The 27883-nt window shown below is 41.0% G+C and overlaps 1 protein-coding gene across 4 annotated transcripts in view; it reads right to left on the bottom strand.

The window, feature by feature from the left end:
- The window catches only part of pparab (peroxisome proliferator-activated receptor alpha b), a 75871-nt gene that overhangs the window by 9268 nt on the left and 38720 nt on the right, over positions 1-27883 (bottom strand). The window contains exons 1-4 of one of the 4 annotated variants that reach the window (XM_028035676.1): positions 20134-20202; positions 11323-11571; positions 6933-7096; positions 3629-3767 (exon numbers count right to left, since the gene is read on the bottom strand). In XM_028035676.1, the coding sequence (XP_027891477.1) occupies positions 3629-3767; positions 6933-7096; positions 11323-11530 (511 nt within the window). In that variant the 5' untranslated portion in view covers positions 11531-11571; positions 20134-20202. Of the gene's footprint in view, positions 1-3628; positions 3768-4092; positions 4275-6932; positions 7097-11322; positions 11572-20133; positions 20203-27883 lie in introns of those variants that run through there. The other 3 variants (XM_028035668.1, XM_028035685.1, XM_028035693.1) reach the window with 3 other exon arrangements.

The following is a 27883-nucleotide window of genomic DNA, read 5'->3' on the forward strand; positions in this document are numbered from 1 at the left end:
CAATTTTAATCACAGATATAATTGACAATTTTAGCAGTAGTGGTAAGAATAGATCATTTTTAGGTAAATCACTTTATTTCCCCTCTTTTTTAACCTTTAAACAGTGTTCGTGTCGAAATCTTGTATTTTCACACAATAAAATATCCTTGTAACCTTGTAAAGTAATGAATAAAGGCGGCACAAAATAAAGTGGGCTTCCTTTGAGTTAAACACACTTCTACTGATCCCTTATGAAAGTGCGATGGCATCTCTCAGACAGGTTGATCCCATTTAGCTAATAATGGTGATTAGAGGTCACCTGTCTTTCACCCCCACCTCTGTGGTTTAACCCTATAAGAACCTAATGCAGCATATAAGTCTCTCTTTACCCATGTTGAGACGGGTGTCTCAGGTTTTAATGGATTTGATGAGGCCAAGCTGTTGACCACGTATGGATAAACAAACACACATACACCCGCATATCTCCCTGAGAACACACAGCGTTCAGCTGCACCCTGCCTTTATTGTACCATAAAGCCATAAAGGAGGACCTGATCTCTCTGTTGACCCGCCTCATGTTTGAGTACAGAGTGGGACCGAGCCGGGACGCGACTCCCGACCCAGATAACGACACCGGGGATGGGGAGGCCTCGTTTTATTACCGCTCACAAAGCGAGATCACCTGAAGGCGCTTGGAAAGGAGCCGAGTCTAATCAAGATGTGGACAAGTGATTGGTATTAAGCCCACTCCCGGCGAGCCGACATGAGCAGATGAAGCGTGTGAGGGGGGAGCGGGTAAGGAAGCTAGACGCCGTATTGGTTCTGTCCAATCGTCCGTTTCAGCAGCGGTCCGTCTCGTTAGCGGCCGAGACGCGGGGTATTGTTGTTACCCACATTTGCGATGTGAAAAAACATGTTGGTCTAAAATGGCCTTTTATTCTATTAGCATAATCTCCCAAAACAAATCAGCGTTTCCCCCGCCGTCCTTCATCAGACAGACACTTGGGCCTTTGATGAGCCTCGTTTATATTTTCTAGCTCTGACTGCAGACATGGCAACGTTAAGAGAGAAGGCATTCCCTCGAATCAACTTACTGATTTATGAAGATCGGCACTTACTTTCTTTACCGTCTTTCCCATTTTGAGGAGTCACCAATAGAAATGGGAATCTATGCCACGTATTTAATTAAATTCAATCCAAAAAGACCTTACTAATCCCAGAAGGAAATCAAATGTTGTTGTAACTCATATTCTACAGCTTCCTTCAAAGAGAGAGTTATAGATGCCGATGGATCTCCTGTAGCAGTCTGTATTACAGCGGTTTTGAAGAAGCCTCTGAATGAAGACGCTCTGTTGTTGAGTCGTCCGACAGTTTGCTGATGATGAGTTTGTTTTTGCACAGTGCCCTGTGGGATCCCCCCAAAAAACCAAAAACTCTTGGCTTATAAATGAACTTTCTCGAAACAACAACAACAACCACCGAATTAGAAAACTATAGTTTGCTTTTAAAGAACGCTTCTGTTATGATCATTTAGAAGGGATTCCTAATTTTGCAGAGGGACGTCAAGTTTTCATGCAACACAGAGATTCAACTGTGGAATCAATCAGTAGTCGATGTAAAATTAGCTGCATGTGCCGAGGACAGAATCAGTTCGCTCTCATCTAAAATGTCTTTCCCCTCTGGTTACATTCATGAAACTTTATACACAGGCTGCAAGCAGGACCACAGCTGACTCAAATACTACTACAAGTTGCAGAGTATTAAAATATCATCATTTGCCGGCAACATTTACCAGAAGCTCCTGCTTTTGATTCCCCCCCCAATCCTAAACAGTGACTGACTGCACTTTCGGAGGATAAAAATGTACTTTTATAAGCCTTTCTGTCGCAGTGCCAATACCAACAGGTATAATAAAAATAAAAAAACGAGTAATCAGCAGTAGAGTGCAATACACCAGGAGGTGACAACAGGGACGGGAGCTGAGGAACGACCGGTGAAATGCTGGGAAAAGATACAGTTTGTTGCCAGTGATGACGACTGATGTACTTTCCGAGTTAACGCCTCGCGCTCGGTCAGATATGATGTTTTACAAAGTCGCTACTATGATGACAAACTTTTAATAACAAACTCTGGCTTTCAAAAACTCGGGACGTTGCACAAAATGTTGCAATTTTATTTTCAATTCGAAGGTTAAGGAGATAAATTACAATTATTATTACAATTGTTGGATTCAGCAACGTAAGGTGTTAAACACTCCAGTGTAATAGCAGGACACGTCTACATTAATGATTATTTTTATTTTTTTAAACATAATATGTACTTTTTTTAAGCTTCAAAAATCCTGCCTGGCAGCTCTGTATCCAAGCATTTTTATAGAAAGTTGAGTGGAGAGAAAAAGTGTACAAAAAGGTGTGCAAGCACTTCATGCTTCCCTCTGCTGACAAACCTGGTAGTGATTCCACTTTCCAGCAGGACTTTAGGTCTGAACATGCTGCAGATATTACCAACACCCGCCTTAATCGCCATGGGAACATTGTGACAAAGCAGAGAGGATGAATGTTGAACTTCCAGAGCGTCTTCAGCAGAACCACAGACTAACCACATCTACACCACACTGAGAATTCACAATATGTCGCAAAGGTGTCATCATTGCAATATCAGTGTGTGATGGTGTGTTTGGAGTGCGACGACAGCACAGCAACTTTTCGGACTAAAAATGTGCATTGGCCAAAATCGGAAACATAAGGAAAGACGTTTTAAATTGGTATCAAACGTTTGTGCAGCAGAAATGTCTTTTTTGCCGCCATCATTTTAAAGATATTAATAAATGTTTCCAGAGGTCATCAAAGGTCAACCAGCCCCGACACCTTTACGAAATCAAAGACTCCGTGGTGTCGGTCAACTTTGCTACGTCTGTGCGGTAAAGTTTTTTGTTTGTGCCGTTATAATTTTTAAGATTTTACAAAACAAAAAAAAGAGTTGTCAGAGGTCACCAGAGGTCAACTCGCCCATCCATCCGCCCATCCATCCATCCATCCATCCATTTTCCGTACACCCTTGTCCCTAGTGAGGCCTACGAATGTTTCGGGCGAGAGGCGGGGTCACCCTGGACACATTGCCAGTCTGTCGCAGGGCTTTAACATTATAATAAATCATCTGTTGCATGTTTGTGCAGCTGATAGACCTTTGATGACCTCTGGAAACATTTATTTACATCATTAAAATGTTAGCGACACAAACGAAAACTTTCTCCTGTTCCAACCGGCGGAAATGTGGCACTAAAGTTTGACACCGATTTCTTTTCATTTGTGGAAGGCGTAGCTGTGAGCTATAAAAATCAGTCAAAAGAAATAAAGTCCTGAAATATATCGCTTGTGTATATTATATATATATATATATTTTATAATATACGAGTTTCATTTGAACTGTTATAAAACTATAAGATGGTTGAGGTTACCAAGGTGCACAGCTTTACAACTATAACATTAAACTGCTTTTAACTACTGTTCATGCTTGTAGAGGGCTGTTAAAGTTTCCATGGCAACAGCACAACAGCCCCAGCCTGCTCAGTTCTCTTAGCCGGGTTAGTGTGTTTAGTTTTCTGCATTGTGTTGGCATTGCCCAAACATGTACCGTCTGCAGGACTCACCGTTGTGGGACATGCCCACGGCCAGGCACTTCTGGAAGCGGCAGTATTGGCACTTATTGCGGTTCTTTTTTTGGATCTTGCAGCGACGCTCACATCTGTCGTACTCCAGCTTCAGACGGATGGTCCGCCGAAAGAAACCCTGCAGGAAAACAGACCCAAAGCAGAAACGAGAAATATGTAGATATATTGTTTTTAAATTCGAAGAGTGAATTCATGTTTGGACTGGAGAGAGAAAAAAAATGTTTTTTTAAATCAAGCAGACCTCGAGAAAGCAAATTCCTCGCAACGTTTTGAAAGAAACACTTTTGCAAGAGGAGTTACTTTTATGTGAGTTGTAACAGAAAACACTGTTTCTAAGCGAGGTTTTCCTGAGTTACATCACCTTGAAAAGAGAAACTTTTCACTCAGTGGAGAGCAGATGAAACATTTATGTGTTTGGAAAATGGAAAATAAGTCAACCTCACCAAACAAAACGGTTATCTTGTCCTCAATATTCACAAAGCAACATTGAACTGGTTCAATGGATCACATTAAATCCATTTTAGTCACGGGTGACACCAACGCGCTAAGGCCCAGAAACGGACAGAAAGCGAGAGGTTACCCCGGGTTACCGAGACATTCGACCAGCGTGTTCAGCCCACGTTGAATGACTTTCCCCCACTAACCCCGGCGGGTGACATGCGAACCCAGACTGACACAAGACAAAGGCGCCGGGGCAGTACTTCGGCCCCGCCCCTAGAAGACGGCGAGAAAACGCTGCTCGTGTCAGGTGTCATAACCGGTCGGTGTGCTGACATCACAGGGGGTCGCATTTCTCCGCTGCGGTCAAAAAACCAAACCAGGGGCGTCTATTTGTGGGACCGCCGGCTCGTTTTACACAGGAATGTTCTTCCTGCAGATGTCAAACTTTCACCTACCTACCGGCTGTGTGCAGAAGCGCTAGTAGAAGTTGGAGTGAAGCGGGCAGGCCCAAATCTCTTGGACCACTTCAGCTTTTTAATTTGTTTTTTTTTTTTTTTTTTGCATTTTTGTCACAATCGACCCAAAACGTCAGTGTTTAGTTGAGATTTTTTATGAGAAGGAAACAGCAGGTGGTGCTAAATGGCCCAAGTCAAAGTCCAAATGACGATTTGTGGCGAGTCTTGAAATCGAATGTTAACGATCGAGCTCCGTTCAATCTGATCAAGTTTGAACAATTTTACAAAGAAGAAGCAACTTGAAGCTGATTATGTGGGAAAGGGTGGCTTTAAAAAGTGTCGACTTGTAGCGGTAAATGTAGAGGCATTCCACACTTAAAAGATCTGAAAAATAATTTAAAAAATAATCTGAAAACCAGTTATTCTTTACCTCAGACTATAAGACTTTACCTTGCATTGGTCTGTGAGATAAAAATCCCGTTAAAAAACTAACATTTGTGATGTTTGCACATGCTTTTCTATTGCTTATAATTACAAATCTGCATGAAATCAGGGCTTCAATCAAACCTGCCTGTCAGATGAAACTGTTTGACCTGCAGTTGTAAGTTTAAAACCCTAAAGAAAGAAGGTTTTCTGACTGATCTGACTCAGCCCGGGTATCGGCTGATGGAAAAAGAAGGCGTGTGGGTTTATTTAGCAACAAAACAATGTCATGTCAATGATTGTTAGACGTCGCTGAAGGTTTGGTGTGCACAAACAAGCCACAGAGTGACGGTTTGGTTAAGATCAACTGCACTTCTGCCTTTGCTGGCTTTGATCAGGTCAGGTTTACTTCAGCAAAGCGAAGGTGTTGTTGCTTCTGCAGCGTCACACAAACATATTTCCTACACGTGACTTTCTACTATAGGAAGAGGTTAACGTGATCAAGTTGACCTATGGCTTCTGTGATAAGCTGTTTTACAACACGAAAACACACATGCTCACGCCTACACACACCCACACACACGCATTCCTTGCACACCTCTTGAACATTTTCCACAATAAGAAACTTTAGTTTATTGTAATGGGTGTAGAGTGATACAAATACATCTTTTTAAACTGTTTTTATATATAAATTTCATCAGTGCTTTGCAGAAACTGAACAGAACAACTGCAAGTAATTTTTGGAATTTATAGATGGAAGTTTATCCCCCATTTTACATTGTAATGTAAATGACGCCCAGTCAGATTGGATGAGAAGTCTGTCGGAACATCAGTTTTCAAGTCTTGCCACAAACTCATCTCAGAGTGATGGAGGCAGTGGTTCCCAAATTGTGGGGAGCAGTATGGATGAATTAAAAAAACAAAAAACAAAACCAGTTAGTTTGTTTTGTTACAACCTGAAGTGTGAAATAAATTCAGTGGAGTTTGAAAACAAAATATGTGTATAGGTTTATGTCTGCTTGAACGACGTGTGTGCCGATGTGTTGATTTCTTTTTTTCTTTGTTGGGAAGGATTTTATTTAATCCACTGGGGGGCCCAGAAGAAAATCTTTGGGAACCACTGGGTAGAAATATAGACCAAAGGTCTGCAACCTTTATAATTCAATAAGATATTTTTGGCCTTAATCTGGTAAAGTAAAACCTATTTAGAGCCACACATATTACCTTACCTTTTTGACAAAAGACCTAATTTTTGACTACTATCATAGGGAATTTGTCATAGTTAAAGAACCATAATTTTATTCATATTTTTAGGTTTTAAAATAAAGAAAAACCAAACTTTTGCAAAAAGGATTATGCATTTATTACATAATTTGGGATTACGGCATTTGTTTCAAGTTTTGTAGAAAAAGAAAAAGAGAAATTGCGAAAATGTTGTGGAAATATATTGCAATTATTCCACGAAACATAAACCCCGCTGCTAATCGCTAATGCCAGCATTCGTCTGTATTTGTCTATATTCACACATATTAGTTGTAAATAGTTATAAAGATCCCTTTTATTAACTGACACATTTCACATAGAAACCTGAACACAAAACCGTCTCACTGAAACTAAAGCTCTAAAAGACTGAACGATTTCTTATTGTTGTCCTTTGTTTTCTCTCAGAAATAGCCCTGGGTCGTTCTTCAGCGAGACTAGTGAACAATTAACTGAAAGATTAGCGAGCGAGTCCAAGTGAAGCTGAGCCCGATATTTTAGAAGTTGCATCAACACACGAGTCACAGGACAGGACACGGCAGAGCGGTCGATAACGCTCTGCTATTCAGCTTTCCTAATGTTCTTTGTCGCTTCATTGGGTTTGATCATTTAGCAAAAAAACAAAAAAAAACAAAGAGGAAGTTCAGTCAGGACTCAGTTTCTAATGTTTCACTAACGTCTTCGCTAACGATGCAGTGACTCACCTTGCAGCCCTCGCAGGCGTGAACGCCGTAGTGGTAACCCGAGGCCCGGTCAGAACACACGCGGCACTCCAGATTGAGCGAAGAGGAGGAGGACAAGAGCTCCTCCTGGGTGGGAGCCATCCCGCAAACAACGGAGGACGGGCTGGACGCCGGTGTCAAAGCGTCTGCAAAACACACAAACAGTGACTGTGGCGCTGCACCGCAGCTTTGACAACAAATGTTTTTAAAAAAAAAAAAAAAAAAGTGGGAGAGAAACTGATTTCTAAAAGACGATATATCCAAAGTAGGACAGAAACGATTTAGTGATGAATCGATTACTGATGTAGAAGTCAACTAATTTAATAATAGATTAATCATTAACGGGAGCATACAGTCGGAAAAAAGGCTATTTGCTAAAAAAAACCCAACAAAAATTCATAGCAGAAATTAAGCGAAAATTGTGCAAAACAGAATTTAATTGTTTATTTGCGTCTAATATATTTCTAACTTGGTGTAAAACGGCTTAAGTGGTTAAAAGTAACATCTGAAGAATTTTTTATTTGATTAAATCGATTAACCATCATGATAACCGATAGAGTAATCGCTTACTAAAATAACCGTTAGCTGCAGCCATAAATATTTCAGTTGAAATAAAAAAAAAAGAGCAGAAAAGGAAAGAGCAACAGTCTGCAAAAAGTTAACATTGCTTTTGATTTTGTTGGTAATCTGTAGAAATCGGCCAATCATACTGAAGCTCAATCAGCCTGATAAAAAACCCAAAGAGTAAGATCTTTAGCAGGTAACAGGAAGGCTGAAGAGTGTACAGCAAAGTTGCTCTGTTTTATCGTTTAGCTCTTTAGGAAAGTCTGATTTCAGAAAAGCGGGCCACGCAAACAATATTTACATAAACACTAACATAAAGACGCTACGAACAGTTTACAATTTAAACTCTGTAATGTCTACGTATGTTTTAAAACAGCAAAAGTGTTTTACAGTGTGTGATGTCAACTGTGCTCCTAATATAAAATAGGGCTGAAACGTTTAATCGGATTATCCATCCATCCATTTTCTGTTCACCTTTGTCCCTAATGGGGTCGGGAGGGTTGCTGGTGCCTATCTCCAGCTACGTTCCGGGCGGGAGGCGGGGTTCACCCTGGACAGGTCGCCAGTCTGTCGCAGGGCAACACAAAGACATACAGGACAAACAACCATGCACACACACACTCACACCTAGGGAGAATTTAGATAGACCAATTAACCTAACAGTCATGTTTTTGGACTGTGGGAGGAAGCCGGAGTACCCGGAGAGAACCCACGCATGCACAGGGAGAACATGCAAACTCCATGCAGAAAGACCCCGGGCCGGGAATCGAACCCAGGACCTTCTTGCTGCAAGGCAACAGTGCTACCAACTGCGCCACTGAGCAGCCCTTAATCGGATTAACAGCGATTAATTGTGATGAATTAATTATTGAAATAGCTGTCAGCTCATTTTTATAATCGATTAATTGTTAACCAGAGAATATAGACTCAAAAGAAGACGATTTACTGAAAGAATAACATAATCAGAGCAAAACATTACATAAACATTTTGCAAGCAAGATAAAAACTCTTCTTTGTCTGTAAATATGTTCTACCCAGAACTGATTCTGTGAAAAGGTTCACCGAGTTCAAATTCTGTAAAGAAACTAAATCTATCAAGCACCCTTTGATATTGAAATATTAATCAGTTAATCCAAAAAACAGCCAATAGATTAGCGCTACACTGTACTGATGTTAAGACAAGCAGGAAAGGCTGAGCTTTTCGCATGCCGACGTTGATTTCTTTAGCCACAAACACGCAAAAAGAAATACCAGGTTACTGCGTTTCAGGCAATAAAATGCTCATTTTCGTATTTGAAAAAGGATTTGAAGGATTTGTTTGGTTGCATCATTTAATACATTTCTAATATTGCATATAAAAAGGGGACTAAATGGTTAAATGAAAAATCGTCATCATGTACCAATTTTTTTTTTATCCAATTAATCGTCAGAATAATCAATTACCACAATTGTTAGAGTAATTATTTATTCCACATTACAGTACAACTGACTAATGTTCCCAAATTTTCTCATTTTGTACTTCTAAAAGAGAAATTGGCTAAATCTGTATCAGCAGGTCACAGCAAATTAAATAAAAAGAAACCCCACAAAACTGCCCAAAGCAACTCCATATGAAACAATATTTAACATGACAATCGTGTTTTTGCCTTAATCCACAGACAAACGTCACTACACCCAGTACATTAATTCAGTAATAACCTCAAAATATTTTGAAACAAACAAACAAAAAAAACTATTTCCACTTTAGTGAAAGCATTTGCTGTTCTGTTCTACCAGAAAAAAAAACAAAAAACTGTGAAACTCAAAGATTATTGACCTCTTTCCCCCAAACAAAGAAACTTTGTTCCATGATAGCAACTATTTATACTGAGATCTCAGCATGCTAGCTGCAACAGCCATTACAGTGTTAAACAGAGAGCAGCGATCATCAAGTCACAGGACTTTACCGTGGGTTGCCAAAAACACTCATCTATTTGCACCGCCTGAGAGGAACGTGGTTGGCAGAGTCTCCTCGGTGCCCATAAAGCACCGGCGAAGTGGTGCAAATCAGTAGCTCTAAGTCAAGCCACATGAGTTTAGGTGAGTGCTGCCAGGCTGGGGATAAGCAGCATTTGGCAGCGGCCTGCGTTCCAGCCTTGTGCAAATCCACATGTTTCATCTGAGCGAGGACATGGAGAACACACCAGCTCCGATCCTTCACCGTCTCTCCACAGATACATCATAAAAGCTGCCGAACCCCCTCCCGGTGACTCTTCCATGACCTCACCGGCATTTCTGCCATTGCTTCCACCGTCTCCACTGCGTTGGCTGGCCTGCGCTGACCTTACACCTGCAGTGTGCCGACAACTTTTTTCTACAGATTCGCCAGACTTCCGACGTCTTTTAGTAGGGAAACGCAGCAGCGAAGGGGATGTTTCCTGAGAGATTGTGCAGGGTGGCAGAGGAATGTGTGAATTCCTCACAGAAGAAGGGGGAGGAAGAAAGAGTAAGAGATGAGAAAGGAAGCTGTGAGCACAGGAGAGAGAAGGCACACAACAGGAACGAGGGGGACTGGGCCAGGAGAGCGACTCATTGGGTGATTCAGAAAAAAGACTGCAGTTAATCTAAACCCTTTTTGCTAACAGGCATTAAGATGTAGGTCAGTAGAAGAGGCTGAGCAAGAAAAAATAATGGACTGGGAACGAATTGTAGTGCAATCTTAATATAGATTGCACTACTGGTGCGTGTTTTCCCTGAGGTAAATCAACTTTAAGACTTTTTAAAACCTTACAAATGCCTGAGTGACATTTTTTAAAAAACTATAAATACAAGGGCTTTCTACAATCAGTGTAGTGCCAAGTTTACATTTTTTTATTTATTTATTTTTTTAATGAACCTAGGCTCATATGGGTTGACAACAGAAGTGAGCCAGTGGTGAAAACGAGCTTGTATAGGTAGATATGCTAACAAGTGGGCTAGCGACGCGAGATAAGAAAGTTGAAAATGTCAACCTTTTTTTTTTTTTTCCACTGTCGATGCTATTGGGTCACATGAGTGGCGTCGGCTTTTACCTGTCGCAGTCGTTCGTCGTCTCTCGGACGTTGAGCCTATTATGGAGCACCTATGATGGAGCTAGCTCTTCTAGCTAGCTAACTATTGAGGGTGGGGATATTAGCCACTGACGGCAGACTCAATCGCTTCAAAACACACAACGCAATGAAGATGTCGGGACACGACTCAAAACTTTTCCCTGACAGCACAGTTCCATGAGAAAAAAGGAAAAAAAACTACATAAGATTAAATAGTCCTGATTAATTTAAGACCTGTGATTAATGTATTTAAGGCCAGTTATTTTATTGAAAGTAAAACATTTTAAAGCCTTAAGTTTAGATACATGAACTTAAAACTTTTTAAGAATGCCGCCCTGTTCTATGAACATTTAATTGGCATAGATAAGGGAAAAATGGGGAACATTTTAAAAAACTGCTGTTTCAATAATGTTATCAAAAATATTACAAGGGACCAGAACAAGGGCCATTTATACCCCTTGAACAAGCCCACAACCATGTTTTTTGTGTATTTTAATTGGATTTGACCAACCAACTCAAAGTAGTGCATAATTGTGAAACTGTGAAAAAGAAGAATGCATGTTTTTTTTAGTATAAAAATAAAAACCTAAAGAGATGCTAAAGCCATGGGAAGTCCCGTTTGCATTTTTTCACCTCCCGTGTAGGTATGAAAAAGGTGCTAAGGTCAGAAGAGAGGAATATTGAACTTCTTGACCATCGTGCAAAAACGTAAGTGTGGAGGACTCTTCTGCTTGCGTTACCTAGGATACTGGAACCTTCAGACCCATTGTGGGAGGATTGGTATTCTGGGACGTCGAGGGAGCTGAGGGCATCCTCGTCAATGGATGAGGGAATGTCCTGAAGCGCCTCCATGCTGCCCATGAAATCGTCATCACCACACAGGGGACCATCCAGCACCGAATCCTCCAGCGGAGACGGGGGCTGGTAGTGGCTCTCTATGTCGACCATTGTGATGGAGGAGCGTGCTGGTGGCGCCGTCACACATGAGACTAAAGGCCAGAAATCAGAAGAGAGGAGAAAGAAAGATTATTCAGACAGATAAGACTAAAACATACTGGCACGTACACCAATGATGATGTATTCGATGTTTATTTTCGCCATCTCATGGGATTGTGGGATTTTCTCTTTGTCTTGCAGGACAATTTTATACCTGGAAAAATAGAGGAAGGGAATTTCTTTTCTTTTCACATCTTGAATTTTTCTAGATAAAGTTAGATGAATTCCTGTGTGGTAATGTGATAGAAAGTCACCTGCACATTAAATCCAGTCAACAACGTACTCACTACCAATCATACAACAGCCAAATGTTATTTGTATTATAGCAAATAGGAAACCAATGGGAACAACAGCAACAACAGCAAATCAGTCACCTAACAGCCATGGAAACCACACTGCATTGTCGATGGACGACGAGGTGAAGACGGTTCGTTGACAATGCGCCGTCATTGTCAACGCCAGTAGCTACAAATCAGACTAGCTCAAGAACATTGCATGGGGAACTACATAGAATAGGTTTTCATGGCCAAGCATCTGTAGCGAAGGCTTAAATCACCAAGAGCAATGAAAAATCAATCTTGCTTTGCATGACGCCATTGGACTTTACAGCAGTGGGAGACGTACTCTCTCTCTCAATTGCCTCTCTGTCTGGCAATCAAATGGACGAGTCTACGAGACAGACCTTCCTCGTCCAACATCAGTGTCTGGCTTCACAAATGCAACTCTGGAAAACAAATCATAAATTCCTATCAAAACAAGCCTAAACCTTGTGGGAAGGCGTCCAAAAAGAGTTGAAGCTGTTACAGCTATAAAGAGTCGGCTAACATCATATAAAACACTACCTGGGTTTTCTCCAGTGTGTTATAAGCCTGGTGGGCCACCAGGCTTTACTTGCATCCCCACTAGGCCAAGCATTGTTTGTTTGTTTTAGATGGAGTTTTTAATACAAAGTGACAGTGAAGATGGGTTCAGTTAAGTTTATAGCTGATGCATTACACTGGGCACGAGGGGGATGCGCACCAATCGTCCCTGCCCATTGGCCTCGCACGCTATTATTTCCAGATTATGATGCCTGCCCGTGAACCTCTGAACTTTTGTAACTTTTAACATTTCTTTTGTACAAAAACGCAGTGGGCCGCTGGTGGACTGCCTTAGCGTCCCTACCACCTGGCTTGGTAGGTTTTATGGGGGAAATTCTGCCTATGGAGTAAGAATGGGATGTCACTCAATTTCATTTGGGTGTGAAGGTAAGTGACCAATATCTTTATCAGCATTAACGGCACAGAGTATTGCATTTTTATCTACAAGTGCTCATGAACTAATACCGTACTGGTTAATTCAGCCCTAGTGAGTAAGACACCAAATGGTGATGAACCTGAATCGGCAGAGCACAGAGAAATCTAATCTGCATTATTAGTATCATATAATGGTTTTATACTTCTGTAAGATGTTCAATCTATGTATAAGATCTACACAGTGAAGTGTGTCAAAGCATAGACAACAGACAGAATGAGGAACTGATGCATAATGCACTAAGACTTTGTATACCAGAACATAATACCATTTCTTAAATGTTAATAAATATAACCAATGATGAATGACATCATGCGCTGTGGTACTTCCCATTTTAATATGACACTATGACTGTATTTAGGTATACATGTCACTGGCCCAGTGACATGTATACTGCGACATCGGTTTGACGAGACTTGATAGGTTGGTATGTTTAGCTGACGAACTCTGCCGAACAGCTCGACGTGAAGATGGAGAGAGCTACAGAGAGCACTGGACATCCATGAAGAAGTGGCAGCAGGAATACTCCGTAGATAAATAAGTGTAGCCCCTAAACATTTGCTTGTTAGTCTTAAGTTATCCATTTTCATCAGACACTGCAAAGAAAATCAAATGAGAGAAGTGTGAAACCAAAAGATGTTGTTAAAATTACTGTCTGTCATGTCACCACGTTTAGATGAACCTTAGCTTGTCCTGTAATTTGTCGCAGTTCAAATTTATTTCCTCTTTTATCCACAATTGAGCTGTTGTCCTCATTTTTTCCCTTTCCCTCCACCTCCGTCTTTTTTTACTTTTAAGCACTTATGGGGAACAGTGGCAAAGCATGAAACTGCTCTCACATATTCAGCATTTCTGTGAAAGTCGGGCGCTGGCGGCAGACGGCTGAGATTTCATAAAGGAGCGAGTGTACCGGTTGACGGGATTTCTCCTGACTAATTCCTTCCTTCCCCACTATCCTAATGATTACCAAGCTTTATGAGCGAGTTGGGTTTCTAGCCCAAATAGGTCCAGGAGACATAATAAATTTAATATTTAATGCATCATATTTATAAGTGTGTCAATGAGCAAGCGTTCGCGGTTGTGTAAAAAAAAAAAAAGTTTACCTTTTCGCACAAATTGTCCGGTGGACATTCGCTTTGAGTCCGCCTCGAGCAGGCGCAGTCCTCCGAAGGAAGCATGTCCGAGTATGTTGGAGGCAACATGAAACTGCTACTGCGCATGTTACGCAACAGGTCGTTGCTAGGTAACCAAAGAGCGAGTGATTGACGCCATAGAGATGAAACGCATCATTATCGTTTTATTGCCCAGCCCTCTCTGCCGGTACTTCTTCAAGGGACGAAAAATAAAGAGTTTTGACTAAAATTCATAAATATAACTGTCCATTAATAATCAACTGATTGGGACGAGACAAATAAATAAACATTTTTTCACATTACCACAGCAAACTTCGATTCATTCAATTTTATTGGAATTTTATGTGACAAAATGCAAAAGGACAACTAGCTTTTATCGCCATGTGTCACAGCGGGGATGTTTCACCGCATGAAACATCGGCAGTATCAGATAAAAGAGCATTGAATAGAAATCCATGCCAAAAATAAATAAATACAAAAAATAAATAGGAAGTAAACAAAGGAGTAAGTAATGGGCCATCACATAGTGATGTGAAATTGAAAAAACTTTAAGGGGTATGAAAATGTTGTTTCATAATAACCGTTTTCACCTGAAAATTTATACAAAACACATGTTCATAACTGAACTCATGACACCTCCCACCACCTGATAACAGACCAAGCTAGCCTCATGTTTCCACCAACATGCAGAGGAATGTAAACACACACAGAGCAGATTAGCTGGAGTCCGGAGAGGTTTAGTTGATGTGGTTTGAAGACAGACACACATATGGAGAGGAATGTCATCCAATGTCATTTAGTAGCAGGACAGTGAGTGATTGGTTAAGGTTGCATAAAGGTTTTTGCCTAACAGATTTACATGTTTGTGCCAACTAAGCCAAGACTGCTAAGGGATGCAGTGCTCACTGATTAGCTTAGAATTTGACAAAGAGTAGGCACGACTCCAACAAATACATCGAGTGAGTTCAAAACCAGAGGTGAGAGGCTTGATTTGGCACACTTAAAGAATAATTGACCAATTATCAATTCTGGAATCATGTATAGAAAAAAAAATACTCACAAAGGCCTGTGGATGGTTTACTGTACAACAGGTTAAACTTTGAATTGGCAGTCTAAACCGATAATCATATCGCTGTCCGTGCAAGCAAAGGCTAAATTTGATGGGTTTCTATGTATAGCCCACACAATATTCATCTACAGACGAAACAGGACAGCTTTTAAACTCTACTACAGATAGAAGTAGTCATAGTGTGACACTGGCATGAAGACAGCTGCTTGGTTCCCCAGCACAAAGAGACACAAACTAGCTCAAAATGTGAATGTGGACCTTTAGGAAAGTAAACGTCTTCAACAAGGATTGCACCCTCAGTTTAAAGAGTAATTGTAGATCACTTTAAATCTCTACAGATGGCCATATGTCTAGAGAGGTTGATGATTATAGATTATTTCATCATCTCCAAGAACTGATGAATTTAAGGCACTTTGGTAACGCCGTAATTCTGAACTTCTGTCACCGGCGTTTGCTCGTGTTTTTTCTTCAAAAAACGAGCACTATTCAACTCAAATAAATACTACTCACTTCAGGTATATTGCTGAAATGTTCTTGAGATTGAGAAATAAAAACAATGCTGACACTGTTGCATATGTTTTTGATGTGAAGTTTGTAAAACCCTAAAAGGCGATGCACCCTTCCGATTCTTGACTTTCTTGATTCATCGACTTGAGTTGAATCAAAGTATTTACTCAACGCTAAACATCCACGCACGTAATGCACACCGGCATATTTAAAGTGTGAGCTTCCCCCGTGAACACAGTCATTCCACCCTGGGCAAAGACAACCTATTTTGGCAAACGAGAAGCGATAAAAGGCGCGTCGGGAAGTACAACCATCTTACCTTAGTTAATCAAAGAGTTTCACGTTTTCTATCCAGCGTTAAATCCCTGACTGCATGACGTCTACATGCTTAGAAGAGCTTGTACAATGCTTCATTGTCGGTCCATATGTCTGACTGCATGAAGGGGCCACAAGTTAATGTTCAATCCATCTATCTTGTGGCCTGAGTCCCACCAAGCCTGTGAGAGGAAGGACCCCGAGGGACAAAACAGAAGGAAGAGGGGCCGATAGGGCTGTCCATGTGTCTGAAGAGTCCACAGTATGAGTTCAGTCTGGACAGTAAACATTCAACCCAAGCCTTATCACTTCACTTTGATATACTGGCAAGCAGGCCCTTTTATCGTTATGGAGACTGAGCAAAGTACAGCCAGGGTAATTGACACTTGGCTTTATTATGTGTGGGGTGTTTTTTATGGGGTTTTTTTGTGGCAAATGAGCCACAATACAAAAAAGAGATGATAGAATCCTTTCAATAGGAAATGTATGGTTTAAACACACGGCGAAGAGCTGATATTACACTTGAAGACCCCATGCTTGTTAGTTATAATATGAACTACATGTATTTTACTTTTAAGGACTCAAAATGGAAGTTATTTGATGCTGAGGAATCAGTGTAACGATGGGTATACTTTAATGCCCCCCTGGCCAAGTTGGTGCCTTATTCCTGTCTTGAAGTGTTTAGTGACAGAGGCTTCAGGAGCCGCCACTCACAACATGAGCTACATTTCTTGCGTAAAGCCGCTCCTTCACCAGCGTGGTCAGAAGTTTCTCACCTGGTTTGATGAGGAAAATAGCAGTGGTGCTACCAAGTGGGTTTCATTTTGAAATGAAGTTCTCAAAGTCGGGAGGAAAGTGGAAAAGTGTCCTCGGCGAAAAGCCTTCACTGAATCACTGTATGGAAATGCTCTTTTTATTTTCCTGCAAAACTTGTAACTTGTTCACACCGATAAAGGAACCAATACCTGCTTTAGTGAAAAACACTATCCCGGTTCTTAATTGGCCAGCTGTTCTAATCGAAAACCCCTTAGAGAAGCAATGCAGTGTTGAGTCCAGGAAGATTAGAGCCACAAGACCCGACAATGCAGACAGTAAAGGCTGTCATAAAACCAACCTGGGCTTCCTTAACATCTCAACACTGCAACAGACCACACTGATGCAGCAAAGGGACCAAATATTACGCCCAGCACATACTTTTATGTTGCATCTTGCACAATTTCCTTTTTTTGTTAAACTAATTTTGCCTTTATATTACTTGTAAACCAAACTCGTCACAAAGAACATAAAACAAAATTTAAGAAGTGCATCCCTCTGTGAGTGACGAATGGAAATAAAATGAATAATTCTTTTACCAAATTACGGAATTGATTTATCTTCTAATAATATCCCAGTTTATGGACCACCATTTAACACTTGGGACAATTGAAATGATGTGAGAAAAGTTTTCAAAAACTTCTACCAACACTTCAAAGATGCATCAAAAATGATGCATTTGAATTGTGACAATTATGTCACGTCAAGCCTCGCCTGCCACATAAATCAACAAGCTGGTTTTAACTAGCGTCCAACACGTGTTTTCGAAGTGCTAGCTGAGAGTAGCGGTCTTATTGCCTGTCAATATGACCTGCATCCACCGCCGCCCTCAGCGGAGAAATAAACAGAGTTACATAAACGCCCCCACCCCACCAACCTCACCGCCGGTGGACCCTGACCTCTGCGCTGACAACGTGTTCACTGCCCGAAATGTTCTCACCAGTGGGGTGAGCGTACAAGCTGACTGGGCTGTCAGAGGACAGGCCGCGGTGTGACCGTGTCAGGTTACCTGAGGGGTCTGCGGTGACCTGCCCGTCGCTCCCCTCCGTTGCCACCCACTCCCTCCCCCCCAACGCCGCCTGTTTATAGCACATCATTACGTGGTGGAAAGTTGGCCTGCGTGTGCCACTGTTGTGGACTCACAACAGCAGATGAATGAAAATCTCAGATTGCCGTTATCAAGAGTAGGAAATTGTTTTGGAGCAGCAGCCGGCCCAGACCGTAGGGGTTTGTTTTTGGGGAAGCGGGCAAAGTGTTTCAATAAAGAGCAAATAAAGTGGGAAATGTGGCAGGAAGACAGAGCTGGTCAACAATCTCAGCTCAGACTTACAGCGACAGACATTTGTTTACAGAGACGTCACAAATTCATTTGATTTGTTGTTTCTGTTGTTTTATTTATTTATTTTGGATGTTTAAGATCTCTTTCAGTTTCACGTTTTAATGTTCATTAGAATTGAAAGATTAATGACCTTTGAGAATGTGTTCTTGCTTTATTATACCATTAACGCCACGTTACTTGGAAATGGTCTCGAATCAGCAATATTCTCGCTTACCGCAATAACCCATCCATCCATCCATCCATCCATCTTCTTCCGCTTATCCGAGGTCGGGTCGCGGGGGTAGCAGCTTCAGAAGGGAGGCCCAGACTTCCCTCTCCCCAGCCACTTCTTCCAGTTCCTCCGGGGGAATCCCGAGGCGTTCCCAGGCCAGCCGAGAGACATAGTCCCTCCAGCGTGTCCTGGGTCTTCCCCGGGGCCTCCTCCCGGTGGGACGTGCCCGGAACACCTCACCAGGGAGGCGTCCAGGAGGCATCCTGACCAGATGCCCAAGCCACCTCAACTGGCTCCTCTCGATGTGAAGGAGCAGCAGCTCTACTCTGAGTCCCTCCCGGATGACTGAGCTTCTCACCCTATCTCTAAGGGAGAGCCCAGCCACCCTACGGAGAAAACCCATTTCGGCCGCTTGTATCCGCAATCTCGTTCTTTCGGTCATGACCCAAAGCTCATGACCATAGATGAGGGTGGGAACGTAGATCGACCGGTAAATCGAGAGCTTCGCTTTTTGGCTCAGCTCTCTCTTCACCACGACGGACCGGTACAGCGCCCGCTTGACAGCAGACGCTGCGCCAATCCGCCTGTCGATCTCCCGCTCCCTTCTTCCCCCATTCGTGAACAAGATCCCGAGATACTTAAACTCCTCCACTTGGGGCAGGACACCCCCCCTGACCCGGAGAAGGCACTCTACCCTTTTCCGGCTCAAGACCATGGCCTCGGATTTGGAGGCACTGACCGCAATAACCTCTGGGACAATTTATCGTCCAGCAAAATGTGTTTCAGTGACGAGCCTAATTATTACAGACAGGGACAAAATAAATGTTTAGGTTTTACAAAAAGAGTAGAGATTTAATAAACCTCAAATTGTGTTTGAAATACTTTTTAACGATCTTTTGATGACTGAAATGTTCCCAGTCTCTAAAAAATTTTTCATTTACCACTATTTAACAAACTCCAATTTGACTAAGTGGAGATATTACAAACAATAGAAAACTTGTTTGGGACGCAAACGTCTCAAGGTCATGGCAGAGAACTTTTATACCAGCTGATGCCTGGCCTTGCTATGTGCAATTACTAGCAGTAAGATTACAGAACAATCCTGCTACAAATCTACCCTCATTAACACTTTCCCCTAGTTTAATATCAAAATAAGTACCTACTTAAAAACTGAGAACTTGTGAAAGTGAAGAAAAAAAACTATTTCCTTCCAAGAAAACAGTTTGGGTTGAAGAGATGGAAAGCTACTGATGCACTCGTGTAATTTAGCCAGAGCAGCTAGCAGGAATCTTGGGCCCCATGACAAAAAATTAAAGTGGCCCCCCCTTCGCAGCTGTTGTTACTATTTCTTGAGTCTATCTGACCCATCAGAAGAGACACAATTTTAAAGGATTGCAACAGCCTTGCTTTCTTTGGTCCAATACTGATAACTAGCACAATATTTACTGCTAGTGAATTTAAATGCAACAGTATGCATACAGTATGCAAGTAGGTTGCTTAATTTTTAATTAGTTTTAGCGTCTCTCCCCACCAGCAACAGTCATAGGCAACATGCAAAATAAACATAAAGCAATCCAGACTTCTCAAAACTGATATGCATTTTGTTCAAGCAGCAGAAATATAACTTTAACAAAAAAGTATGTTTTCTCCATATTTGTTAAAAAGTTGTCAGCATGTTATGTAGGACTATCTGGACTGACAGGAGGCTATTTTTTAAATGATCTTTTTATAAAGATAATAATTTCTGTCAGTAATAAATATATTTTTGTTGTTGTGTAATCCTAAAAAGAGCAGAAAGACAGAAGAAGAAAAAAATCCACATAGCCTCTCTGGAATGATGCTAACTAGGTTGTCATTGAACAGAGCGTTGCTCACCTTTTTCACTGGGACAGGGGGAGCAAGAGGGAGTTATGCTGGTATCAGAGCTGCTGCTCACTGACTCACCTGTTGTTACGTGGAATAAAAAGTACAGGGACAAGTTAAACATATGAATATGTTGGTAGATTTGTTCCTTCATTCATTAAATGAATGGAGGCAAACAGTAGTCTGTAGCTAAGCTAACTATGCTAAATGGATGATAATCTCACACAGTCTACCCACCTCTCAGAGAAAAACGGGGTTACAGATTGAGGATAGAGAACGTTCCTTTTCTCTCTCCTTCTCTCTGTTTTTTTGAAAACCTGACTATCATTTTTCTTAGCAGCATAGAAACAGCCAAACTAGTTCTTGTCTCCTACTGACTGCTGCTGAACACCGTCACGTCACGCGCGCTGAGCAGGAACGAACCATTTTGTGCAGATCCAGGGGGGGTTCAGGGAAATATAGACGTGTGCTCTTTGGTCTGGGATGGGAAAATTATATTTTACTGCTAAAAAAAAATATTTTAAAAACATGATATTAATATTAATTTTGTTATTAACAGGGCCCTCGATTTTTTTCTATTTCTAGAAACCCCCCCCCACCCAAACAAATTTCCAGGGGTCCTTGGAATTGTCCTAACTTTTCAGCTCCGGGCAGCTAGCATAGCAACCGCATGTTTGATTGAGGAAATGGGGACAAAATGCAAACAAATGTGTGCAAAAACAACAAATACAACATTTCCTACTAAACCTTATGAACAGGTACTAGAAAACCTGTTACTTTTTTTTCTGAAATGTAGGGGGGTTTTTTAGACAAAAAAAGTCTGCAGTAGATAAGACAAAAAAAGTAAGAGTAAATTTGTGCCAAAAAAAGAAGACATTTTTAGATTAATTGCAGAAATTTTCTGAGTTTCAAAAGTTGAGCACTTTCAAATTTTGATGGAAATATACTCCATTTCCCCCCCCCATCTACAATTACCCTAATACGCTGTCATAAGTTTAAGCTAGTTAAAATGTCCTTAAAAAATTAGCTTTCCCACGAGACACATTTTTCTAATTCCTAAAACTAACATGGCTGTCGCTGCTATTTATTACAACAATAAAAACTCCATACTTGACTCCAGTTTTCTCCCCTGCTCTTTGCAGATGTTTCACCAGATGTTCAGTTAAAAAAAAAAAAAAAAAAAAAAACTCCCAACATTTTAGTTCTGAGCCAAGTGCTGTCTGCCTTTTGCAACTTTCTATTTATTTTTTTTCCAACTCATTTCCAAATCAGTCCGGAGGATCAAGCAGACCACCACTACAAAAAGTCCCAAAGTTCATCCAAGTTATAAACGTCCGAGTGAAGAAATCGCTGCGAGCTTTATCACTTCACAGATGTGGGGCTAAAGTAACAAGACTGGAAGGAAGAATTGCACATATGTCACAAAACTGACAAAAAAACTGACTCCTATTACCTTTAAACCAACACATTTCAGCTATAAAAACTATTTAAGTTGAAGAGATGAAACAGCAATAAAAAAAAGACAACGACACAACAATAAATCAATGACTTCAGGAGGGTTTTGGGTGACAAAACAGGTTAAAAAAAAGAAGAAGAAAGAAACAGGGGCTCCTAAATTTCACAAACCAGTAAGGAATTTCCTGCACCGCTGAACAACAGAGTACGAAGTGGCCTGATTGGTCCGATCTCTAAAACAAAGACAGGAACAACATGAAGCAGAGAGAGAGATTTGTCCTCTCAAAGACAGCTGTGTGTATCTTGTTTCATTTTCCAGCGTGACGCTGGAGCACCGAGTTCCCCCTATCGGGCTGCCAAACCGGCCCACGTGTTCGCGGAGAGGCATGCAGCACACGGGCTTGGTGACGGAAAAGCACTAATTTGCCACCCAGCTAAGTTCACAGAGTACAACAAAAGGCCCAAATGTTCCTGCACACTAAAAAGAAAAGGGGCTCGAAACAGAAGCTGCCGTTAGCGTGTTCTTTCACGAAGCGGCTGCAGGCCAAAGGGACAAATCTGCTGACTCAACTGGAAAGCAGAACTCACATTTCAGATCAGAAACGTCATTTCACTCAATCGCTGGTCTGCGTTTTATAACGTCATTGTCAAAGTTAAATTATTGACGCGTTACAAACTTATGCACATTTGTGACTTTCTTATCACGGACTAGAATGGGTTAGAATGCGTTAGACCAACACAAAGTGGTGCAAAGATTTTTTGAGGTGGAGGAAAATAGATGGGTTAGGTTTTTATGGATAAAAATCTGAAATGTGTGGCATGCATTTGTGTCCAGCATCCCTGTGCTTGCAAAAGAATGATGTTGATATGTCACAGCGGGCCTGGTGTCCTTGGGAGGTTCTTCTCCTAGTAGCCACATAAAAATTGTCAACTTAAAGGACTCAAATTGAACTTCCAAAAAATAAGAGTTTAAAAAGAATTAAACTTTTGTCCTCAAAAATGCAAAAGAAATTAGTGATTTCTTTTTATTTGACTGCTCGACAATAAACTAAATAATACATTTTAAATAATCAGAAAAGTTGTTTGATTTTTGCCGAAAACAGCGACTTTTGTAAATCATTGTGCATCAACAACATATGACAAGACAAACTAAGGTGCATAGAAAAAAAAAAAAAGACAGAAAACTTCTAACATTTTCTGAGTCTACTGTTCTCAACTGTCTTGGTATAAAAGGGCCAAACAAAAACCACTCGGCGGAGTTCAAATTCAATTCGATTCAAAAATACTTAAATTAATTCAAAAGGGAAATTAAATTTTGCCCTAACTCATAGCAAGCATCTTTAGAGAGCTGCTGTGGATGGTGATGTTGTGGGGCAGTAAGGTATCTCCAGTAGCAGTCAGATTTGCAACGACTTTAAAGGAGCCTCTGACTGAAGAATGTTGCTGTCTGACAGTCTTATTCCTGTCATAGCAACGGCTCAATTTGCCCCAAAGTGTCCGTCAATTTACCATCCGTTTCCATTTTGGATAAACTCTTTGCCACAAACTTAAGCCATTTTTTCAACAGAGTCCGGTTTTGTGAAAGGCAGCATCAGAAACAAACAAACCAAAAAGTAAAAAAAAGCTCTCTATTATTTTCTATAAAACAATCAACATGAGCCATTTATTGTCACGGCCGATGCTGCTGAATGCGGTACTCTGTCTTTGTTTTTGAATCGGTTCTGTTCAGGAGAATCATTACATCTGATCAAAAAAAAGTCCAGCAATCTGTCCTACATTGAGTGTCAAAGGTAAAACGTGACGTTCGTCAATTGAGGAAGAACTTCCTCTTAGTAGCATCTGCAGCTCCTTCAGAGTTACCATCAACATTTGCTTCTCTCATTGAATGGCCTACTGTTACGAGGTTCTGATAGGAGTTGATATGTATTATTTTAAAAAATGTACCACAGATCAAGCTAGGACAGTTTCCACAGGTTAACTAACTCAGTGGGCTATGTACTATATGCAACAAATGTGGGTGCTACATTAGCGGGAGCGCCAAAACGACGGTGGAAAAATTATTTCTAGTCAGTATTTTCCATATTTAACAGCTTTTTTGGGGAGGGTGGGAATATAATGCAACCACATACATCTCAAAAAGTGCATAATTGCTCCCCTGAACTGATTCCCACTCAACTATTACACCAGTAAAAGCAAAACCCGTTTGAAAATGTAGCTTACATACTGCATCCCTTCCTGATTATTAACCCAGACAATCTCCTGTTCAGAGCTGCTTACTGTAAGTCTGGCTGCAGGGCCACAATCCTGTCCAAGTCAGAGGGACTTTACCATGAGGAAGGCTCAGAGGGGGGTTGGGCCGGCCAGGGCGGGTCAGACGAAGGTCAAAGCTGGCCGATGTCGGGTACGAGTTGGAAAACAAAAGGATCAGAGAGGTGAGCACAAGCAGCCCCGGGGTGTTTTGGTAAGAGAGAAAATGTTCTCTGCTTCTGTGTGTTAGCACAGGTTCAGAGTGTGTACACACCTCTGGTGAAAAGACTGAATTTATTTTTTAAGTAAAAGCGGCGCCTCTTTGAACTACTATGGTGCTAAAATATACAAAACAAATAGACTTGACTATGGTGTTTCTGACATTTGCTCATTTGCATCTTTAAAAAAAAAGAAAAGAAAAGATCCAGGTCTTGCTAACATCTCCAAATGTCGTTGGAGGGGTCGGATCAAACCCGAATTAAAGTTTGATTCAGAGTCCCGAAAGTAAAAGTTTGTTACTAAGACAACAATAAATAGCGGCGCAGGATCATCACACCCCCAGTGAAGCAAGGCGGTGGCAGCATCATGATCTGAGGCTACCGTTACTTTGAAACTTATCTTTTATGTTACACTTTATCAAACAACAGTTAACATATGCAATGTCTAGTCGTTGACATTTTTGGCAGTATGTTCCTGTCTCTCACATTCCAATTTGCAATCCTCTGTCTATTTTTCAGAAGACAGAAAAAAAATTATATATATATGTAAATATATATATACAGCTTTAATCAAAAATTTGGTAACAGAAAAAAAAATGTCGTCACCTTCCTATAATAATGATGTCATTTCTGCCAAAAGTGACTTTGGCAGAAAATCAGTTTGGGCAAAACAATAAAAAAATAAAAGAAAATAAAAACCCCCAACTTATGCCATTAATTTAGGAAGGTGACGATATCCAAATGTTTATTTTCAAAGAGGATCCGATTGGTTTCATATAGTTCAACCAGAGTTTCTCACATTTATTCAAGTCAACTCTAAAGAAAGAAGCTGGTGTCTCCATGAAATGAATATTATGAACCACGTCCCTCTGAGACTTCTTTGTAACTAAAATTAATCAAATCAACCAATATGTTCAGTTAAGCTGGACTGGATACATTTCCCATTAAAAACTCAATTATGAAAATATTCATCTTTTTTTTTTTTTAATGTTGCATCGTAAAGACCTGAATTTTTTGTCCACTTTAGAGCCCTCGTAGAAGGAGAAGATGATGTTAATGAAGATTGTTCTGTGTGTGCCGTCCATGCAAGTGCGATCAAACTCATCCTAATCTAATCTATTCCAGGCATGTGGGCGTGGCTTCAACAAGTCCTCAGACCTCGTCTTTGCACTTACTCTTCACATCAACAAAAGCTTCCAGCGTTAAAACCTCAATCAACAAAAAATAACAGGAATTTCTGCTGCCGTCACTCATTCTGCTCACGTTTCTGTAACCGGGACAGATGGTGAACCCTCGAATGTGTTCGCCCGGGGTGGAGAACCGGAAAGTCCAGTTTGAGGAGCCCGGCTGGGGCAGCTGTGCTTTATACCGTGTTCTCATCTACGCTCTCCCTGGAGGAGGATTGCAGGGGCAGAGCTGGATGCCTGTCTGAAGGCAAAGCTGCCGAGAAATATTCGGCAGAAGCTGTTGAAGAAGAAAAATGCGACGACGGTCGCCGTAGGGTGAAAATAACGAGGCAGTAACGTCTGCGCAGTGTTTTGAGACTACGTGCTCACATTTTTCTTTTCTTCTGGTTATTTGGGAGATCAATAAGTTCATTATTTTCAACCGAGGTGTAAAGTTAAAAAACAAAACAAAAGAGAAACCTTTTTCTTTTTTCACATCAGTGTGACGTTTGTCCTGCAGAATTCAACAACACACAAATTTGAGGGAAAAATTGTATGGTCACCCCTCAGGTCACATATTTTTATATTTACCATTAGCCACTTAAATTTCAGGATGAAAATCTCTTAAACCAGTTATTGCCATGAAATGTTTCCCATTTCCACGACCTCCATGAACTTTATGCCACATCACGCGTTTCCAACTCATCCTGTTCGTACAATTTCAACGTAACAATATGGAGCACAATCAGAAACTGAAGACTTTGCTGTTCGTGATTCTCAAACCAGTCGTCAACTGGAAGGAGATGAAGATGAGTGACAGACTGAGACAATCGTCTTAACGGTTAGCATTAGCTTAAACGAATTGTTTTCTGGGTTTAGCGTTTTAACATTCGCATCTGAAAATTATTTTATTTGTTCAGCGGTTTAGCGTTCGATTTTGCCGGTTGTTTTAAGCACTTAGATTCTACTAAATATTTTATGTGTTTAGCGGTTTAGCGTTAGCTTCCGCAAATTGTTTTACGTATTTAGGGCCATTAGCGTTAGCGTCTGCTAATGGTTGTGCGAGTTACGTGATTTTAGCTTTAGCAGAGCATTCTACTGTAATAGATATTGGCAGTTTTAGTGCCAAAAATAAATTTCCCTTGACGACCATGTCGGCCATATTGAATGTTTTAGTGGCTAACTGTATATTCTTCTTTTCCTTTTCAAAAAAAAAGCAAGCTCCTGGGAACCCAGATAGTTTCTTGTATCTACATGTGAAAGAATTTGTTGAAATATTCAATTATCTGCTGTACTTTAAAAAAAAATGTATTAAAAGAACGTTAGATTCAACTTTCTAGCATGAAGTTCAGGAGCCAAAGCTGACGGCTGTTTGAAAGTTTACTTGGCGAAACCCAGTAACTCCGCATCCTCATGATACCGCCACCATTTCTCGGTGACCAGGATGTCACGCGACTAAAAACCCATACGCTACGGTTCGGTTTCGTCCAATCACAACACTTTCTCCTTCTCTCCAGGTTCTGGGAGACATTACACAAGCCTGAGTGTTTTCTTTGGAAGAAAAGGCTTCTGTATTGCAACCTTCACCCCTTCACCTAGACATATGCAGCAGACAGGAGAGTGTTGTGTCACGGAGAACCCAATCCACCTCCTACAGCAGCGCCTCATGACAACCTCCCTAAAAGCTTTTTTGCAAGATTGCTTTGGAAGTTTATGTAATGTCGCTGTTGTCCAACTTTTCTCTCCGGTTATTGTGCCATCATGGTATATAAATAATGCTCTGCAGGCCGGTAGGGAGTGATTGTGAAAGCCAGTTGGATTCCCAGTGGGCTTTTTTTTGTCATAAAGCATCGATGTAAAAGTCAAGTTGGAGACTGAGCCGCTTCCTTCTGTGATTAAAAAAAAAAAAAAAGGAGCAGCCAAACGATTGCGCTGCAGCTCCGACCCTCATGTGCGAACGATCAGCATCCAAGAGGAGCCTGAAGAGAGGTATGAATAAAAAAAATTTTAAAAAAGGGAGAGTGTTCACACCAAACTACTGCACTTTTTCTAATAAAGGCTCAGATATGGTGAGTTAAATGGTAAACTGTGTAGTGGTGTCACAATTTTCTGCCACAAGGGCCAAAATCACAGACTTATAAAACTTTTTTTTTTGGATTAAATAGAATAATTCGTGAGAAATGGCTTTCGTCAAATATGAAAGAAAAACCCTACAACCGCTAAAATCTCACGCCATCTCAGTTTGGTTCACACTTTGTGAAGAAGAAAGTTACGTTCAGGGTCTTCTTCAGAGGTTTTTGAGTCGTTCCCTTCAGCGGTTGTCGGCGCGGCGCCACCAGAGGCGAGGGGAGTGCACTGCTTTCTCAAAGGGCTTCGATCGTTTTGACAATTATTCCCTCTGGTTTTGGAAGCTTCTGAGAGGATTTTTCTGCTCTTACTAGATTAGTTATGATGCGTAACCATGGCAAGTGTTTTTTTTGTTGTTTTTCTTAATGCAGCTCATTCCCTAACCCTATTAACATCCCTAATATTCAAATTATACCTGAATTACGACCCCAAATCCAATCATTTCATTTAGATGTGTTTGATTCCTTTGGGTGTCACTCTAAACTACGACTTTAGCTAAAGGAAGCTGCACTAACTCAGAATAAAGAGTTTCAACGTAGTGGAAATAAG

The sequence above is a fragment of the Xiphophorus couchianus genome, chromosome 2 (genome assembly GCF_001444195.1).
Source record: "Xiphophorus couchianus chromosome 2, X_couchianus-1.0, whole genome shotgun sequence".
Lineage (NCBI taxonomy): Eukaryota > Metazoa > Chordata > Actinopteri > Cyprinodontiformes > Poeciliidae > Xiphophorus > Xiphophorus couchianus.